Raw genomic sequence first — 20,898 nt, 5'->3', positions numbered from 1 at the left:
TCGCTTTGAATTTTGATCGTAGCATGACTGTTGGTACCAGAATGGCTGATTTGAGTATTTCCAAAACTGCTGAACTCCTGGGAATTTCACACACAACAGTCTCCAAAGTTTACACAGAATGGGGTGACAAACTAAAAACATTGAGTGAGCACCAGTTCTGTTGCTGGAAAGGCCTCTGATATAAGAGGTCAGAGGAAAATGTTCAAAAATCTGACAGGAAGGTTCTAATAACTCAAATAATCATTCTTAACAACCTTGGTGAGCAGAAAAGTATTTCATCATGCAAAAAAAAAAAATAAAACATGAAACCTTGAGGTGGATGGGCTTCAACAGCAGAATACCACATCAAGGTCCACTCCTGTGAGCTAAGAACAGGAATCTGAGGCTATCATGGGCACAGATTCACTGAAATTGAACAGTTGAAGACAAATATAAACACCTGTTATTTTTCCTGTCTTCAACTGTCCAGTTTTAGTGAGTCAGTTCTCCACTGATTTTCTCATCAACAAGGTGTTTCTGCCTGCAGACCCTCCACTCACAGGATATATATATATATATATATATATATATAATTTTTGCACCATTTTGTATAAACTCTAGCCATATACTGTTGTGTGTAAAAACCCCAGGGGATCAGCAGTTTCTGCAATACTCAAACCAGCCCATCTGATACCGACATCCATGCCACAATCAAAGTCACAGTGATCACACTTTTCCCCATTCTGATGTTTGATGTGAACAAAACTCTGCTCTTGACCTGTATCTGCATGATTTTAGGCATTGTGCTGCTGCCACGTGATTGGCTGATTGGATAATGGCATAAATGAGCAGGTGTATATGTGTAATAATAATGTAACCGGTGAGTGTATATTTCTTTTCATACATTTATGCCTATATATGTCTGAATGTATATCTGAGTTTTAAGTTGCCACACTGTTCCAGCAGTTATTGCTAAGAGCTTTAAGGACTCTTTGTGTGTGTGTGTGTGTGTGTGTGTGTGTGTGTGTGTGTGTGTGTGTGTGTCTGTTTGATTTGCAGACCCAAATGCTGTCACCAGTCTCACTGTCTCTAACAAAAATACATCATCTGTGTCTCTAACCTGGAATGAGCCACCTGGGAACAGGTCCTACTTTACAGTAAATTGGACTGATGGCAGTGTGAATAACAGCAGTAACACTTCAAACACGTCTTACACTGTCACTGGTCTGACTGCTGGAGTGAACTACACATTCACTGTTACTGCAGTTGCTGCAGATGGACAAACTGCAGGAGCACCAAATCAAACCTCAGCATTCACAAGTAAGTCCTGTACTTCACATTATTATTCAAAGTTTTAATATCAGAAGTGATTATCCAATGATTTTCTTCTTTTTACATGTAAAATAAATGGATATAGAGTCAGTACAGAATGGTTGGAACCCATTCTGAACATTTAAAAAGAAAAGCAAAACTGACTAACACATGCAATGAGGGACAATTAAACATATATGTATACTGTATAGTTTCATTGTCATACAGTGTTTTTTCAGACATGATTTTTTTGTCTGGGAAACTCTAATTTCAAATTTGTCAGCACACCACAATTAATATTTTGTGCAGGTTGGAGAAAACTTATAGAGTTCTTAGATGGGTCACTATTCAGGGTTAGGGTTAGCACCCTGTTCAAGCTGTACCTCATGGAAAACATTTCAAGCTCCATTATATTCTTAATTTTTTTAAAATATTTTTTATATTCTTAGGCCTGTCCTCTTCAATGCACACTGCTGCTTTTTTACAGGATTCGAATTTTGAAGACTGAGATGGTCAATGAAAAATCTTAATTTTTTGTAACTGGGTTGATTTAGAAAACACATATTTAAGGTCATTATAAGATCCTGAAAGATTCATCTACAACCTAAGCTTAACCTCATGGCCAAAGCAACCAGATTTTGGGCTAATATACCCTGGTGTTTACTGGCCCTGTTCAGAACTGGTATTATCCAGTAATGCTATGTGCAGTTCAGGCTGTACAGTTTGTGGGTTGCTCTCTTAGGAAATGGCTTTATTGATGCAAACCTTCTAAACTGTTTGCTGTCATGCAGGTGGTCTGTAAGAGTTGACCACAGGAATTAATTAAATGTTGTGGTTGTCCATGATTGTGGATGACAAAAGGGTTTTAAATGTGTACAGAGTTACGAAAAACTGAGGGAAATTAAGAAACAGAATTTTTTGAGGATGTCAGTTTGCACAATTTGTTTGCCTTTATTTAAATTCTTCTTTTAGATGTATCAGTAACTTTGTGAAAAAAATTATATTATTTAAAAATGAAGTTTTTATGAGAATCATTTTTGTTAGAGGAAAGATTAGTAGCTTCACCACTTCTTATAATTAAAAATGTCAATCACTATAATGTTTACTTTATACAATAATTTTTTACCCATTTTCTTGAAAGGTGTCAATCATTCTGAAGTGCCATCTAAAATAACTGGTGTGGTCTGTTTGACATGTATCTCTTTGCCAGCAGTGTCTGGTCTTATCTGCAAAGGGTCAGTGTGGCTGCAGGTTTTTGTTCTCTCCAAGCAGGAGCTATACTTGATAGTCAATTAAAAGTTAAGATCAGCTCATTAAACAACTGGAATCAGATGTGTCTCCTGATTGGTTGGAATGGAAGCGAGCCACACTAGACCTTTGCAGTTAAGAATGGATGTCCCTGACACAGACACAGTATTCAAAGTGATTGTCTCTGTATTTATATCTTTTTATGTCTTTTGTATATGCAGGGCTTAAATGTGAGTCCCCACAATGTGGTTTTAGCAGTTATTGAACAGAGCTATACTCAGAATTCTAAACTATATTTAGATACATCTATTTAAACAATGTGTGCATTTTACTAATAAAATGATAGTCATAATAATATATAATTCGTATGTCTTTTATTTCAAAGATAGTAATCAACATACAGTGAGGGAAAAAAGTATTTGATCCCCTGCTGATTTTGTATGTTTACCCACTGACAAAGAAATGATCAGTCTATAACTTTAATGGTAGATTTATTTGAACAGTGAGAGACAGAATAACAACAAAAAAATCCAGAAAAACGCACATCAAAAATGTTATAAATTGATTTGCATTTTAATGAGGGAAATAAGTATTTGACCCCTCTGCAAAACATGACTTAGTACTTGGTTTAAAAACCCTTGTTGGCAATCACAGAGGTCAGACGTTTCTTGTAGTTGGCCACCAGGTTTGCACACATCTCAGGAGGGATTTTGTCCCACTCCTCTTTGCAGATCTTCTCCAAATCATTAAGGTTTCGAGGCTGACGTTTGGCAACTCGAGCCTTCAGCTCTCTCCACAGATTTTCTATGGGATTAAGGTCTGGAGACTGGCTAGGTCACTCCAGGACCTTAATGTGCTTCTTCTTGAGCCACTCCTTTGTTGCCTTGGCCATGTGTTTTGGGTCGTTGTCATGCTGGAATATCCATCCACGACCCATTTTCAATGCCCTGTCTGAGGGAAGGAGGTTTTCACCCAAGATTTGACGGTACATGGCCCCGTCCATCGTCCCTTTGATGCGGTGAAGTTGTCCTGTCCCCTTAGCAGAAAAAAAACCCCAAAGCATAATGTTTCCACCTCCATGTTTGACGGTGGTGATGGTGTTCCAGGGGTCATAGGCAGCATTCCTCCTCCTCCAAACACGGCGAGTTGAGTTGATGCCAAAGAGCTCCATTTTGGTCTCATCTGACCTCAACGCTTTCACCCAGTTGTCCTCAGAATCATTCAGATGTTCATTGGCAAACTTCAGACGGGCATGTATATGTGTTTTCTTGAGCAGCGGACCTTGCGCGCGCTGCAGGATTTCAGTCCTTCACGGCGTAGTGTGTTACCAATTGTTTTCTTGGTGACTATGGTCCCAGCTGCCTTGAGATCATTGACAAGATCCTCCCGTGTAGTTCTGGGCTGATTCCTCACTGTTCTCATGATCAATGCAACTCCACGAGGTGAGATCTTGCATGGAGCCCCAGGCCGAGGGAGATTGACAGTTCTTTTGTGCTTCTTCCATTTGCGAATAATCGCACCAACTGTTGTCACCTTCTCACCAGTATGCTTGGCAATGGTCTTGTAGCCCATTCCAGATTTGTGTAGGTCTACAGTCTTGTCCCTGACATCCTTGGAGAGCTCTTTGGTCTTGGCCATGGTGGAGAGTTTGGAATATGACTGATTGATTGCTTCTGTGGACAGGTGTCTTTTATACAGGTAACAAACTGATATTAGGAGCACTCCTTTTAAGAGTGTGCTCCTAATCTCAGCTCGTTACCTGTATAAAAGACACCTGGGAGCCAGAAATCTTTCTGATTGAGAGGGGGTCAAATACTTTTTTCCCTCATTAAAATGCAAATTAATTTATAAAATTTTTGACATGCGTTTTTCTGGATTTTTTTGTTGTTATTCTGTCTCTCACTGTTCAAATACAACTACCATTAAAATTATAGACTGATCATTTCTTTGTCAGTGGGCAAACGTACAAAATCAGCAGGGGATCAAATACTTTTTTCCCTCACTGTATGTATGATTCACAGCACCAGATGTTGTCTCCAGTCTCACTGTCTCTAACAAAACTACATCATCTGTGTCCCTAACTTGGAATGAGCCACCTGGGAACAGGTTCTACTTTACAGTAAATTGGACTGGTGGCAGTGTGAATATCAGCAGTAACACTTCAAACACGTCTTACACTGTCACTGATCTGACTGCTGGAGTGAAGTACACATTCACTGTTACTGCAGTTGCTGCAGATGGAACTACAGGAACACCAACTCAAACCTCAGCATTCACAAGTAAATCCTGTACTGCTGACATTTATGCAGTTAAAAGAATGACACTTTGTTGTAGGCCTGTTTAATCTTTTTTGGGGAAAACTTTGTCCTTTTTTCTGTTTCTGCCAAAACTGAACACGCCATTTCTTACCATTTGAAACTATTTTTAAGATATTACAATTATTATTGTCACAAATGATCAAATTTGTGTATGTGTGTGTGGTGTGTGTGTGTGTGTGTGTGTGTGTGTGTGTGTGTGTGTGTGTGTGATTTGCAGAGCCAAATGCTGTCACCAATCTCACTGTCTCTAACAAAACTACATCATCTGTGTCTCTAACCTGCAATGAGCCACCTGGGAACAGGTCCTACTTTACAGTAAATTGGACTGATGGCAGTGTGAATAACAGCAGTAACACTTCAAACACGTCTTACACTGTCACTGGTCTGACTGCTGGAGTGAAGTACACATTCACTGTTACTGCAGTTGCTGCAGATGGACAAACTGCAGGAGCACCAAATCAAACCTCAGCATTCACAAGTAAGTCATGTATTGCTGATACAGACAACCTTATTCATTAGATTGATTAGATTGAATTTTAGATTAGATTGGACTGACTGAACACCTGAACCTGCGCAAAATACAGTACTGTTGAAAATGAGTAATACATTTCTCTCTGTGTAATTATATCTCACTGTGTCTCTGTATATGTGGGCCTTGGTAGTGTTTTAGTAATTATCAAATAGAGTTTTAATCATTCAGAATTTTATTCACCTGGATTTAGATGTATTTCTTGAAACAATGACTACGTTCACATGCACATCAATATTCTGATATTAATCTGAATTTTTGCAATATTCTAAATAGTATTGATTCACGTAAACGCCACAATCCGATTGCCCAATTCAGATCAAGACAATATTCTGATGCCCCAAATTCTGATTTCCACCCCTGGAATATGCCTGTTTTAATCGGAAATTGGTTTCATGTAAACACCTTATTCCGAAAATCCACTGAAAGGAGATATATGTGCATGATCAGTCCTCAAGGAATTGTGGGTGCTAACAGATGCTTAGCTGTAGGCTAAGTATTTAGGAATGGCAACTCAGGCATACTTACAACAAACATGTATTCAGGAATATTCTGATGCCTGTACGCATATAAACATTGCATTCAGAATATGGCTGCAAGCTGAAGATATAGACTTTTAAATGGAATTTGATGTGCATGTAACATAGTCAATGTTTAAGGTATTAAAATACATAGATGTCAATAATTAACACATTTGTGTGTGTGTGTGTGTGTGTGTGTGTGTGTGTGTGTGTGTGTGTGTGTGTGTGTGTGTATGATTTGCAGAGTCAAATGCTGTCACCAATCTCACTGTCTCTATCAAAACCACATCATCTGTGTCTCTAACCTGGAATGAGCCACCTGGGAACAGGTCCTACTTTACAGTAAATTGGACTGATGGCAGTGTGAATAACAGCAGTAACACTTCAAACACGTCTTACACTATCACTGGTCTGACTGCTGGAGTGAACTACACATTCACTGTTACTGCAGTTGCTGCAGATTCACAAACTGCAGGAGCACCAAATCAAATCTCAGCATTCACAAGTAAATCCTGTACTGCTGATAAAGGCAACCTTATTGAATAGACTGATTAGATTGAATTTTAGATTAGATTGGACCAAATGAAGACTTGAACCTGCTGAAAATACAGTACTGTACAACCTGAGTAATACATTTCTCTCTGTGTAATTATATCTCAGTGTGTCTCATATATAAGATAAGATGTACCTTTATTTATATGTGGGCTATAGTTGTGTTTTAGTAGTTACAGTTTTGATCAGAGTTTTAATCATTTTGAATTTTATATACCCAGATTTAGATGCATTTCTTGAAACAATGGTTAAGATATTAAAATATATAGATATCAATATTTAACACATCTGTGTGTGTGTGTGTGTGTGTGTGTGTGTGTGTGTGTGTGTGTGTGTGTGATTTTCAGAGCCAAATGCTGTCACCAGTCTCACTGTCTCTAACAAAACCACATCATCTGTGTCTCTAACCTGGAATGGGCCACTTGGGAACAGGTCCTACTTTACAGTAAATTGGACTGGTGGCAGTGTGAATATTAGCAGTAACACTTCAAGCACGTCTTACACTGTCACTGGTCTGACTGCTGGAGTGAACTACACATTCACTGTTACTGCAGTTGCTGCAGACGGACAAACTGCAGGAGCTCCAACTCAAATCTCAGCATTCACAAGTAAGTCCTGTACTGCTGATAAAGACAATCATATTCATTAGACTGATTAGACTGAATTTTAGATTAGATTGGACCGAATGAACACTTTAACCTGCTCAAAATTCAGTACTGTTCAACCTGAGAAATACATTTCTCTCTGTGTAATTATATCTCTATGTGTCTCTGTATATAAGATAAGATGTACCTTTATTTATATGTGGGCTATAGTTGTGTTTTAGGAGTTACAGTTTTGACCAGAGTTTTAATCATTTTGAATTTTATACACCCGGATTTAGTTGCATTTCTTGAAACAATGGTTAAGATATTAAAATATATAGATATCAATATTTAACACATCTCTCTCTCTCTCTGTGTGTGTGTGTGTGTGTGTGTGTGTGTGTGTGTTTTGCAGAGCCAAATGCTGTCACCAATCTCACTGTCTCTAACAAAACTACATCATCTGTGTCTCTAACCTGGAAAGGGCCACTTGGGAAAAGGTCCTACATTACAGTAAATTGGACTGGTGGCAGTGTGAATATCAGCAGTAACACTTCAAGCACGTCTTACACTGTCACTGGTCTGACTGCTGGAGTGAACTACACATTCACTGTTACTGCAGTTGCTGCAGATGGACAAACTGCAGGAGCATCAACTCAAACCTCAGCCTTCACAAGTAAGTCCTGTGCTGCTGATAAAGACAACCATATTCATTAGACTGATTAGACAGAATTTTAGATTAGATTGGACCGAATGAACACTTTAACCTGCTCAAAATTCAGTACTGTTCAACCTGAGAAATACATTTCTCTCTGTGTAATTATACCTCTATGTGTCTCTGTATATAAGATAAGATGTACCTTTATTTATATGTGGGCTATAGTTGTGTTTTAGGAGTTACAGTTTTGACCAGAGTTTTAATCATTTTGAATTTTATACACCTGGATTTAGATGCATTTCTTGAAACAATGGTTAAGATATTAAAATATATAGATATCAATATTTAACACATCTCTCTCTCTCTGTGTGTGTGTGTGTGATTTGCAGAGCCAAATGCTGTCACCAATCTCACTGTCTCTAACAAAACTACATCATCTGTGTCTCTAACCTGGAAAGGGCCACTTGGGAAAAGGTCCTACTTTACAGTAAATTGGACTGGTGGCAGTGTGAATATCAGCAGTAACACTTCAAACACGTCTTACACTGTCACTGGTCTGACTGCTGGAGTGAACTACACATTCACTGTTACTGCATTTGCTGCAGATGGACAAACTGCAGGAGCATCAACTCAAACCTCAGCCTTCACAAGTAAGTCCTGTGCTGCTGATAAAGACAACCATATTCATTAGACTGATTAGACAGATTTTTAGATTAGATTGGACCGAATGAACACTTTAACCTGCTCAAAATTCAGTACTGTTCAACCTGAGAAATACATTTCTCTCTGTGTAATTATATCTCTATGTGTCTCTGTATATAAGATAAGATGTACCTTTATTTATATGTGGGCTATAGTTGTGTTTTAGGAGTTACAGTTTTGACCAGAGTTTTAATCATTTTGAATTTTATACACCTGGATTTAGATGCATTTCTTGAAACAATGGTTAAGATATTAAAATATATAGATATCAATATTTAACACATCTCTCTCTCTCTGTGTGTGTGTGTGTGTGTGTGTGTGTGTGTGTGTGTGTGTGTTTTGCAGAGCCAAATGCTGTCACCAATCTCACTGTCTCTAACAAAACTACATCATCTGTGTCTCTAACCTGGAAAGGGCCACTTGGGAAAAGGTCCTACATTACAGTAAATTGGACTGGTGGCAGTGTGAATATCAGCAGTAACACTTCAAGCACGTCTTACACTGTCACTGGTCTGACTGCTGGAGTGAACTACACATTCACTGTTACTGCAGTTGCTGCAGATGGACAAACTGCAGGAGCATCAACTCAAACCTCAGCCTTCACAAGTAAGTCCTGTGCTGCTGATAAAGACAACCATATTCATTAGACTGATTAGACAGAATTTTAGATTAGATTGGACCGAATGAACACTTTAACCTGCTCAAAATTCAGTACTGTTCAACCTGAGAAATACATTTCTCTCTGTGTAATTATACCTCTATGTGTCTCTGTATATAAGATAAGATGTACCTTTATTTATATGTGGGCTATAGTTGTGTTTTAGGAGTTACAGTTTTGACCAGAGTTTTAATCATTTTGAATTTTATACACCTGGATTTAGATGCATTTCTTGAAACAATGGTTAAGATATTAAAATATATAGATATCAATATTTAACACATCTCTCTCTCTCTGTGTGTGTGTGTGTGATTTGCAGAGCCAAATGCTGTCACCAATCTCACTGTCTCTAACAAAACTACATCATCTGTGTCTCTAACCTGGAAAGGGCCACTTGGGAAAAGGTCCTACTTTACAGTAAATTGGACTGGTGGCAGTGTGAATATCAGCAGTAACACTTCAAACACGTCTTACACTGTCACTGGTCTGACTGCTGGAGTGAACTACACATTCACTGTTACTGCATTTGCTGCAGATGGACAAACTGCAGGAGCATCAACTCAAACCTCAGCCTTCACAAGTAAGTCCTGTGCTGCTGATAAAGACAACCATATTCATTAGACTGATTAGACAGATTTTTAGATTAGATTGGACCGAATGAACACTTTAACCTGCTCAAAATTCAGTACTGTTCAACCTGAGAAATACATTTCTCTCTGTGTAATTATATCTCTATGTGTCTCTGTATATAAGATAAGATGTACCTTTATTTATATGTGGGCTATAGTTGTGTTTTAGGAGTTACAGTTTTGACCAGAGTTTTAATCATTTTGAATTTTATACACCTGGATTTAGATGCATTTCTTGAAACAATGGTTAAGATATTAAAATATATAGATATCAATATTTAACACATCTCTCTCTCTCTGTGTGTGTGTGTGTGTGTGTGTGTGTGTGTGTGTGTGTGTGATTTGTAGAGCCAAATGCTGTCACCAATCTCACTGTCTCTAACAAAACTACATCATCTGTGTCTCTAACCTGGAAAGGGCCACTTGGGAAAAGGTCCTACTTTACAGTAAATTGGACTGGTGGCAGTGTGAATATCAGCAGTAACACTTCAAACACGTCTTACACTGTCACTGGTCTGACTGCTGGAGTGAACTACACATTCACTGTTACTGCATTTGCTGCAGATGGACAAACTGCAGGAGCATCAACTCAAACCTCAGCCTTCACAAGTAAGTCCTGTGCTGCTGATAAAGACAATCATATTCATTAGACTGATTAGACAGATTTTTAGATTAGATTGGACCAAATGAACACTTTAACCTGCTCAAAATTCAGTACTGTTCAACCTGAGTAATACATTTTTCTCTGTGTAATTATATCTCACTGTGTCTCTGTATATAAGATAAGATGTACCTTTATTTATATGTGGGCTGTAGTTGTGTTTTAGTAGTTACAGTTTTGACCAGAGTACTGCTGATAAAGACAACCTTATTCATTGGACTGATTCAATTGAATTTTAGATTAGATTGGACCGAATGAACACTTGAACCTGCTGAAAATACACGACTGTTCACTACTGTGATTTCAGTAGTCTTAATGATTGTCATATTGAAATTCTCATGTTGGATTGCATAATTGGAGATTTTGCCCATTGCCTCAGTCCAGTCCAGTCATATAGAGGAGGTTGTAACATTAACTACTGTGTGGTTGCTAACAGTCTCAGGCTCTGTGAAGGCAAAAGAAGTCCATTAACATTAACTTTGTTCAGAAATGACTTTTGTCATCAAATGAGAACACAATTCTCTAAAACATACTTGTGTATACTGAAAGACCAACTGCTTCTTGTTATACACAGCAGACCAGCAACTCCATTTCCCAGGATGCACCACAAACTACAAACATGGCCGTAGAGGACTACATTTCCCCCACACGCACACATTCACCTTCTCAGGAATTCTAATCACACACACCTGTTACCAATCTCACACACACTCACTCCTCAGCATATAGAGACTGTTTCAACACAATGGCTTTGCGAAGTATTTCTCTCAATTGTTTAGTCTCTGTTGTTATTCCAAGCCTTATATCATGTTTGCTTTTCTGGTTCTTGAGTATGTTTACTCTGTTGACCTCGATTCTCTGCCTTGCCTAGTTTAGCCTGTTTTCTTGATCGTTTGACCCTTGCCTGTCTATGTACAATGATTTCTTCCTGATCCTTTGGACTTGTTATTTTATTATACTGCCATTCCTGCAATTACTTCCATCTCAGTCTACGTTACGTGACAATAAGTGTACAATCAGTACAGCAGTGGGCTCAGGACACAACCCTGGGGGCTCCAGTACTGAGGGTGATGGAGGGTGAGACATATCTGCCTGCCTGTATTACTTGTCATCTTCTGTCAGGAATTTGGAGATCTACTGACACTGGGACAGGCTCAATCTCCGGTCCTCCAACTTGGTGGTGAGTTTGGAGGAAAATTATAGTGTTAAATGCTGAACTGTAGTCAACAAACAACATTTAACCTAATTTCCATTCTTGATGTCCAGATCTGGGCTGTGTGTAGGAGGTGTGTTACGGTGTCCCTTCGTTGCCAGAGAAGAGAATCTGGCAGAGAAGCATCTGTGTTCACCTTTCTGTAGGATGGTGTTTTATAGTTCATTATTATTCTCAGTCCCTGTAACAAGCTCCTAGAGCCACTCTGTTTGAATTGTGACTCTAGGATCCTCTCATAGCACCGCTTTGCCTCCTTCACCAGCCTCTGTGCATGTTGAAGGATGCAGCCTTGTACTCATCCATGTTCCCAGTGGTGAGCCCCACATTCTAGGCAGCGCAGATGGTTTTATCCACCTACAGCTTCTGGTTGGGAAACGTTCTGATGATTGATTGTGGACTGTATCATCTGCCAGTTTCCCAAAAAATCCCACAACTGCTTCCATAAACATGTTGATGTCATCAAATCTGCGCCTGAACATGTACCAGTCTAATTTCCCAAAACGTGGTTGAGACTGGGCCTTGTATCTGTCTTTTGAATGGTATGTAGCAATGGTCCAGTATATTCTCGCCCCTGGTGGGGTAGGTGATGTACTGGTGGACGTTTGTCAATGTGCATTTGAGATAGACACCTTTGAAATTCCTTAACCACAATGAGCACCAGTGTCCTGGTGATGAGGCTGTTGTTGAGTGAGTGCCTCATGTAGTTCACATAAAGCAGTGTCCATGTCCACCTGAGGTGAAATAAAAACAGCACTGACTATAACTGAAGTAAATTCCTGAAAAAGGTAAATAGGGTGACATTTGATGAGCAGGAGCTCCAGGTTGGGTGTGCAGGAGCATGTGAAAGGAACAAGGTTAACATTGTAACACCAACTGCTGTTTACAGTCAAACACACTCCACCTCCCCTTGACTTACCATGCGGTAAACCGAGAAGAATTCGGCCAGCTGGATGGCGTAGTCTGGTACCGCAGGGTTCAGCCATGTCTCGGTGAAGCAGGGGAGGTTGCAGTCCCAAATGTCCCTCTGGAACTTAACCCTGGCCCTGAAGTCATCAAGCTTGTTCTCCAGAGACTGAATGTTGGCCTTCAGCCTTTTCCTGATACCAGCTCATTTCCATCAAGGCCGCTGCTTCAGGTCGTGTCCTTTGTTCCTCCTCAGGATCTCGCTTGGCCAGCATGGATTCAGTGTTCAAAAATAGTGATAGCTGAGTGGATTGTTAACCAATAGAAATAAGGGTGTTCCTATCATATTTGGTGATAATCCTGGTGAAAAGAAAAAGAGGTTAAAGTAAGGGAAAGTGCAAACAATAAACAAAAACAAGCAACATGTGGTCGGATTGATGCCATCTTGGAATCTCCTGACAGTAGTCTAAATTCACATATTTAACGCACTAGTGATTAGTGCAATTTTTCAGTGTAGACAAGGCCTCACATCTCACACTCTAAAAAACAACCCAAATTGGATTATTTTTAACCCAATGGTTGGGAAAATATAGGACACAACACATTTTGGGCTAAACTAACCCATCACGTTGGGTTGTTAATTTTAACCCAGCAAATGGGTTGTTTTTCAACCCAAAGGATGGTTCATTTTTTTTTTAAATGCTGGGTTAATTATATTTCATAAATAGGTTAATATTTTCAGGGTTATTTTTTTTAACCCTTTGAAAATGTCAAGTATATGTCACGTTCCAGTATGTGATGGAGTTGAGGACAGATGCAAGTGCAGTAAAAGCTGTTTAATAGAGAGAGACGGTCAGACAAATCCAAATCATAATACAAGAGCGGGGTCAAAACAGGCAATGGGTCAAGCAATCTACAAACAGGCGTAAACTGAGCAAGGCTAGAATCCAAAATGAGAAACAAAGTCAATAAACGTGAATCAAACCCGAGAAACGACGAACAACCGCTTGGTAATGAGAATACACTCAATACTATGCAAAGTCATAGTATTTGAAAAGTCTCTTATCTACTGTGGTGTGAGTGTGTGTGAGATTGGAAACAGGTGTGTGATTAGAATTCCGGTGAAGGTGAACGTGTGTGGGGGAAGTGTAGTCCATGGTGGCCATGTTTGTAGGCTGCAGTGCAGGATGGGAAATGTAGTCACTGGTTTGCTGTGACATGACAGTAAAAACATTATAAACAAATATCAACTTGGTATCTCCTTAATTTATACACAAGAAGGTGTTCAGAAATGTATTGCTATATCTGCTAAAATGGTGTTTATATAGATTTTGAAGTAAATTACTCAAATAAGTCATATTTAAGAGGAAATGTCAGATTTTAATCAAAGGAGACTTTAAAACCTCAAAAAAAAAAAAAAAAAAAAAAAAAAAAAAAAACCCTGAGTAACCAACTTCCAACGATCCAGTGGGCATTACAAACAAAATAGCGGTGCATTTAATGTCATGTAAACTGGACTGTTATTGCATATTTTTGCTTTTTCTAGTGTACAGTAATGATTTTATGAATAAATATATTGATACGAACCTTGTTTCTCCAAATAAATCTAACAGTCTGTCCATGTGAAAACCGCTACCTTCACCTGAGACGAATTCAAACAGTCCACACTGAGGTGATTTGACCCAAGGAGCTTGGCTGAGGCGCTGGGGTGTGGGAGGGGTGCATTGATGCAACTGTCAGTGAAACTGACCCAGCCACTAACCCAGTGGTTGGGTTACACAAAACTACCCAAGACTGAGAAAATAAGCCAATTAAATGACCCAAAAGGCCCAACCCAGAGTTGGGGTAGAAAAAATAACCCAGCATTTTTTTTTTTAGAGTGCAGACTCACTCCTACTAATCAGTACAAATCGCCTTCTACCGCCATCTGCTGGAGAAATGCTGCCACTTGAGTAAAATTAACAGAACCCTGAGATTGGGTTTAGGTCTGCATGAGGACAGACAAATAGCAACATCACACTAAAAAACAAACAATTTACAAATCTGTACTCTTAAACGGATTTTAAATAGTATGTGACATGTTTTAAATTGCATGTGGAGATTTTATATGGCAGTAATGTGTGATCAGCTCCATATTACGTACTTGTTTTCTTTGTGTGTAATATTATTGTAATACTGTTAACAGATTTAGCAACTCTTAGTGTATCAGTTTCTGGATTTTACACACTTTTTTTAGATTTGCTTTGGAGCAGAATAAGAACGCTAAAAGCTTTCTGAATGCTGTTTAAATATGTTACGTATCGGGACTGGAGGCGGATGCAGGTGCAGGTCAAAGTCTTCATTAACAGTAGACAAACACAGGAAACGCAGTCTTCACCAGGAAAACAAGAAACTGGTATCATGGCTTGAAACTAGAGCAGAAAACAAAAGAGTCACGTGACCAGTCAGAAGCCATGCTGCAGTGCCATCTGTTGGGTGTGGCGTAACAGAACCCCCCTCCAAAGGGTGCTCCTCCCGGAGCACCAAGAACCCCCCTCCAACGGGGGTCCCGGGCCCCTGTGCAAGCTGTCTCTCGCTGCCACGGAAAGCGAGGCAGCCTCCGTCGGGCAGCAGAGGGGCGGAGCAACCCCCCACCGGGGTTGAAAGTCGGAGCACCGCCCCCGGCGGCACTGGAAGTGGAACGCAGGGCGGCGCCCTGCATTCCAGAGCCGCGGGGGGCCTGGAACGCTGGGCGCCGGCTCTGGAACGCTGGGCGCCGGCTCTGGAACGCTGGGCGCCGCCTCCGGCGGCACTGGAATACTGGGCGCCGGCTCTGGATGCAGGGCGCCGCCCCCGGCGGCACTGGAACGCTGGGCGGCAGCTCTGGAATGCAGGGCACCGCCCCCGGCGGCACTGGAATGCAGGGGCCCGCCCCTGGTGGCACTGGAACTGAAACGCTGGGCGGCGTCCCCAGCGGGACTGGAGGGCTGGGTGGCGTCCCCAGCAGGACTGGAGGGCTGGGCGGCCTCCTCGGCCGGGCAGGGCAGCGGGACGGCTTCCTCAGCCGTGCAGGGCAGCGGGACAGCCTCCTCTGTTTGGCTGGACAGCAGGACAGCTTCCTCGGCTGTGCAGGGCAGCATGATGACCTCCTCGGCTGGGCTGGACAGCAGGACAGCTTACTCGGCCGTGCAGGACAGCGGGACGGCCTCCTCTGTTGGGCTGGACAGCAGGACAGCTTCCTCGGCTGTGCAGGGCATTGGGACGGCCTCCTCGGCCGGGCTGGACAGCAGGACGGCCTCCTCGGCCGGGCAGGGCAGCGGGACGGCCTCCTCAGCCTCCTCAAGCTGTTGCTCTGAGGTCGCCATGTTGACCTCAGGTGGGAGCTCCACAGCTGAGGCCTCCCCGTAGGCCTCAGGCTGGAGCTCTGCTGTCCTCATTGCCCCCCCCCAAAAAAAATTTCTGGGCCAGCCTTCACCTCTGGACTGCGCAGCATGGTGCAATTCCCCTGCAGTGGGAAGCCCCAGATGCTCAGGTCACTTTGCTGGCTGCGTTGCACGGCGTCGCTCTTCGGCGGCGGGGACAGGGTAAATGGCGCGAGGGACGACGCGGCGCGCAGCTCGGCTTTGCACTGAGCAATTTCCTCTTCGAGCTGTTTGCTCATCTCCAGGGACGAACGGTAAAGCGTCCAAATCCTGGCCTCTTCGGCGGTGCTCATGGCTACCTGCTGCTTCTGCATTTTGGGCGCAGTATTCTGTTACATAACATAGACTGGAGGCGGATGCAGGTGCAGGTCAAAGTCTTTATTAACAGTAGACAAACACAGGAAACGCGGTCTTCACCAGGAAAACAAGAAACTGGTATCGTGGCTTGAAATTAGAGCAGGGCATGGAACCAGACCGCTTAACATGCTAACGCATTCACTATCGTAATCAAACATAAATGGGAACCGCATCAGACGTTTGGTACAAACTATACCAACTATAATACTGCGCGAAGTCACATGAGGGGTTTAAATAGCAAACATACTCAAACCAAAACATGGACACCTGGGGCAAATCAGAGACATGATCAAACTTAATTCAATGTCCAAGCGGGAAGCGAACGAAAACAACAGAGTCACGTGACCAGTCAGAAGCCGTGCCGCAGTGCCATCTGCTGGCCGTGGCGTAACAAAATACCTTTTTTGTTTGTTTGTTTTTTTGTTTTTTGTTTTTAATTAATGCCATATACAAGAACAATACAGTGAAAATATTCATTCCAATGTAAGAAAAAAACAAACAAATAGATAGTAACAGGTAACAGAGTACAATACAATAATAAAAAAAAGAAGTGTGCCAGTTATGTAACAATATCATATTTGATTACAATGTTATAAGCTCTAATCACCTTTTTACCTTTACATTTGAGTAAAGCATTACAATATTGCTTGAAATCATTTTTAAAGTGAAAAAATTTGGTTGGAGTCAGATCATTTTATTCTATGAATGTTAAACGTCCATCCATCTATTTTCTATATCTTATCCTACAGGGTCTCGTGGAACCTGGAGCCTATCCCAGGGAGCATGGGGCAGAAAGCGCAGAAGGCGAAGCAAGAGATTGTGAAAGATATCCACTGTCTTCCTCTACTGAATGACACTGGTTTCATGTCTCTGCTTCTCTGATGGAAAGAGCTATTACAAAAACTAAATTAATTTTGGACATGCAGTTCCGTATCCAGCCAGTAAGGGTAAAAAGAAAGGTTGTGAAAGATGTCCACTCTCCCCCATTACTAAGTGCCACTGGTTTCATGCCTATATGCCTTTTAACAAAAAGGCTATTACAAAAATACCACCCACGAAGTTATAGCAAAAACGAAGAAAACTTGCACTTTCCCTACGGTCCCATACTTACAGCTCCGCCAAGAGCGATATTCCCCGGTTTAACTCACTTTGCGAAGGCTTTTGCGGACTAGTGCTCATTATATCGAGCGAAAATAATGAAAAGGAAGCTTGTGAAACATTATTAACTTTATGCCCTTTTAGCGGGAATATTGTTTAGGTTTTTTGGGGGCAAATCGTTTTGGAGTTATTGTCATTTATCTCCAAATATGCGACGAATATCGAACTAACTAAATAACTTAACTCAGCTTTCTGAAGTCACGTTTGATGTCTGTGGTCTTTAAAATCGGTTAAGATTTTTTTAATCGTGTTGTGCACTCTAAAAACAAATGTTTTGGCTCAACAAAAATAATTAACGCGACAGTTTGCGTCAAATCTTTTTGAGTTGTGACAACTTCTAATGAAATTAAGTTCAACCAAGTTCAAACTATATTGAGTTAGACAAATGACCTTTTCCTCTACAATCAAATGTATTTTCAATTAACACTAAGTTAATATTTTGTAGAATAAACACACATCTTTAAGTTGATTACTCATAAAAATTAAGTTGATCCAACTAGTTTTTTTTCTTCACATTATTTAAAAGGAATTTAAGTGTTATGTACTTATTTACCATAATTATGAACACCATTTTTTTTAAGTTGACAGCCATTTAAAAATTAATTTGCTATTCTTCAATAGTTTATAGCTTTCATATTTTTGTTAATTTTATAGCGCTTATTAAATGAATTCATTCAACAACAATATTGTTAGACAATTAACTTTTTTTTATTTTGAACTGCAATATTTACATCTTGAAAACAAACAACAACAACAAATTAATTTTTCCCCACAAATTCCCTCTTTTTTTTACACTACCAGTTTTGGTGCCTCTTCAGTTGACTTAAAAATATAAAACTACAAAATCTGAATAAAATCTGATAAAATCTGGTGCTCTAAAACAAGTGGAATCTTCAGAAAATACTGTTCTTTAGACTCATTACTTCTGCACTGGCTTTCAGTTCATCAAGTTCAGGGAACAGCTTCTGAAACTCTTCAAATGTATATTTTAGTTCCTTGCAATAGCTCAAATTCAGAGCATATATTATGCCCATCAGCAAAGCACAGCACCTTGGGATATCCGTTCCTTGCAAGATTTTGGTTCCCTCGACCATGATGGTTGCTGTCTTGTGGTCAGATCCTGAGGTGGACCAGTCACTGATGATGGCAATTTTCATCATTTGCCCTATCAAATCCTGCCTCAGGCTTTTCTTTGTCCTTGTAAAGCAAAAGATAGATTGAAAGATAGATGAAAAGATAGATTAGCATGTTAGAGATAATGAATTGGATGATTACTGCTGACTTTTTAGACTGTCACTCTTACTGAATATAATGGAGCCATTATTTATTTTATTTTAACCCTTATACACACACATGCACATGCACCCAATTACTCAAATGGTCTAAATAGGTTGCATCAATAAGAAACACAAAAAATTTATTGCATCATAAAACACAATAATGGTAACATATGTCCATTTTTCTTTTATAACACAACTTAAATAGTATGTTCTATGACCAAATTGACCTGCTATAATAAATTAGATTTCTCAACAATTGCTCAACATGAGGTTAATCCAGGAAATTATCGAACATGGGTGTTGGGACAAGAACCAGTTAAGGCAAAGCAAAAGGTGTTTCTGTATATGGTGTGTATTGAGGGTTACATGCTTTACATCTTGATCCACATATACACAACAACATATAAGTCCTAAAAAGTGTTTTAAAAAAATGGAATGGCATTCCCCTGGAAGAGCAGCCCCAACCTGGACCTGGGTGCAAGGGCCTGTTCATCGCTGCTTGCAGCTTTATTTATATTTGAAATTAATTGACCATCAGTTTGTCAACATTTAGATATTTTTCCTCATCTTTTTTGAAGGTTTCATAGAATACTTGAACTCATTAAATTAGCCACAGCAGCCACTTGTCAAATTTTTCATGAGGCTTTTCCCATGCCATTGCTGTCAACATCTATTCATGCTGAATGGACCATTTTTATGATATCACTGACAGGGATTTGGCTATAATGTGGCGAGTGCAATATGCCTAAAACTTGTACTGACAGGAAGCAATGCAGGAGCAGGTTTCTGTCCTGTGTGTTTACTTTTCTTTTCAAGATGTTGAAATTACTTACAGCAAACTCCTTGAAAAGGTCCTCTTCCTTCTCTCCAAGGTACACGACAAAGCAGCGGATGGCTACTTCTCTGCGTACTTCAATTGTATTGTGCTAATTAAGAAAAAAAGGGGGAAAAAAATTATAAAGAGAAAGTACCTAAATGAATATAATATGAATGGGTGACTGTGAACAACTTGCATTTCTAACATAAGTCTAAATAATTATAATACCTCAAGGAGCATGTCTTTGATCTGCTTGAGTCTCACTCCTGTAGATCCTCCCCTTGCTGAGACTACATCCATCAGTTTCGGAGTACAAGGTCAAGTTTGGCCATAAAGGTAGATTCAAGGCCTACAGTGGTTATTCTCTTGAATTCTTAATTTATCTGTAGACCTCACAAACAGAATAATTAAATCTTGCAGACAATTAGCTATACCGCATTCATTTAAACTACAACATGTTTATATATATTAGGGATGTCACGAGAACCGATACTTCAGTACCAAGTTGGTACCGACATTCTTAAAACTTGACGGTATTTGTTTTTCTGCAGTAGAATAAGTACTGTTGGTAATGAAGGTACCGAGGCTGCACCTCTTCTGGAACTGATAGGGGCAGCAAATACACGTAAGTGTCGGTCCACAAGTGGTAAAGAAGAAGAATGCCTACAAGCACACGGGGAAAACTACTGAAGATGGTGGCAAGTTAAGCTCCGCCCCGACTCGTTGAGAGGAAAGGTGGTATGGAATGTGGAAATACTTAGCATTCAAGGTGGATGACAACAAACATATAATTGATGCTCTGAAGCCGGTGTGCAACCGATGCTATCATTCATTTCAAACAAAGCGAGGAAACACCTGGAATTTGGCAAAGCACCTGAAAGACGGTCCTATATTATGTCTGTTTGAGGCAGCTGGCATTGTGGCCGTGAAACCAGCTAACGTTACCATATATATATATATATATATATATATATACATATATATATATATATATATATATATATATATATACACACACACACACAAACATTAAGTTGTCTAACAATAGCAACCAAAATCCGGAATCATTAACAATACAAATATCATACCCAACATCTCTTTCTGCAGGTTTTATATACAGTATCTCACAAAAGTGAGTACACCCCTCACATTTTTGTAAATATTTGATAATATCTTTTAATGTGACAACACTGAAGGAATGGCACCTTGCTACAATGTAAAGTAGTGAGTGTATGGCTTGTGTAACAGTGTAAATTTGCTGTCCCCTCAAAATAACTTAACACACAGCCATTAATGTCTAAACCGCTGACAACAAAAGTGAGTACACCCCTAAGTGAAAATGTCCAAATTGGGCCCAAAGTGTCAATATTTTGTGTGGCCACCATTATTTTCCAGCGCTGCTTTAACCCTCTTGGGCAT

General features: G+C 40.1%; 1 protein-coding gene across 1 annotated transcript; it reads left to right on the top strand.

The window, feature by feature from the left end:
- The first annotated feature begins 23 nt into the window (after nt 1-23).
- On the top strand, nt 24-17,064 carry LOC128618428 (receptor-type tyrosine-protein phosphatase eta-like). Its single transcript, XM_053642016.1, has 12 exons — nt 24-33; nt 1,039-1,299; nt 4,560-4,817; nt 5,074-5,334; nt 6,151-6,411; nt 6,806-7,066; nt 7,458-7,718; nt 8,090-8,350; nt 8,748-9,008; nt 9,380-9,640; nt 10,038-10,298; nt 16,974-17,064. Exons 1-12 carry the CDS (start codon nt 24-26, stop codon nt 17,045-17,047), a joined length of 2,691 nt encoding a protein of 896 aa, XP_053497991.1. The 3' UTR covers nt 17,048-17,064.
- Nucleotides 17,065-20,898: the final 3,834 nt, after the last annotated feature.

The sequence above is a fragment of the Ictalurus furcatus genome, chromosome 14 (genome assembly GCF_023375685.1).
Source record: "Ictalurus furcatus strain D&B chromosome 14, Billie_1.0, whole genome shotgun sequence".
NCBI classification, from domain to species: Eukaryota; Metazoa; Chordata; class Actinopteri; order Siluriformes; family Ictaluridae; genus Ictalurus; species Ictalurus furcatus.
The sequence above is the reverse complement of the archived record's forward strand: the minus strand, read 5'-3'. Positions and strand labels throughout refer to the sequence as shown.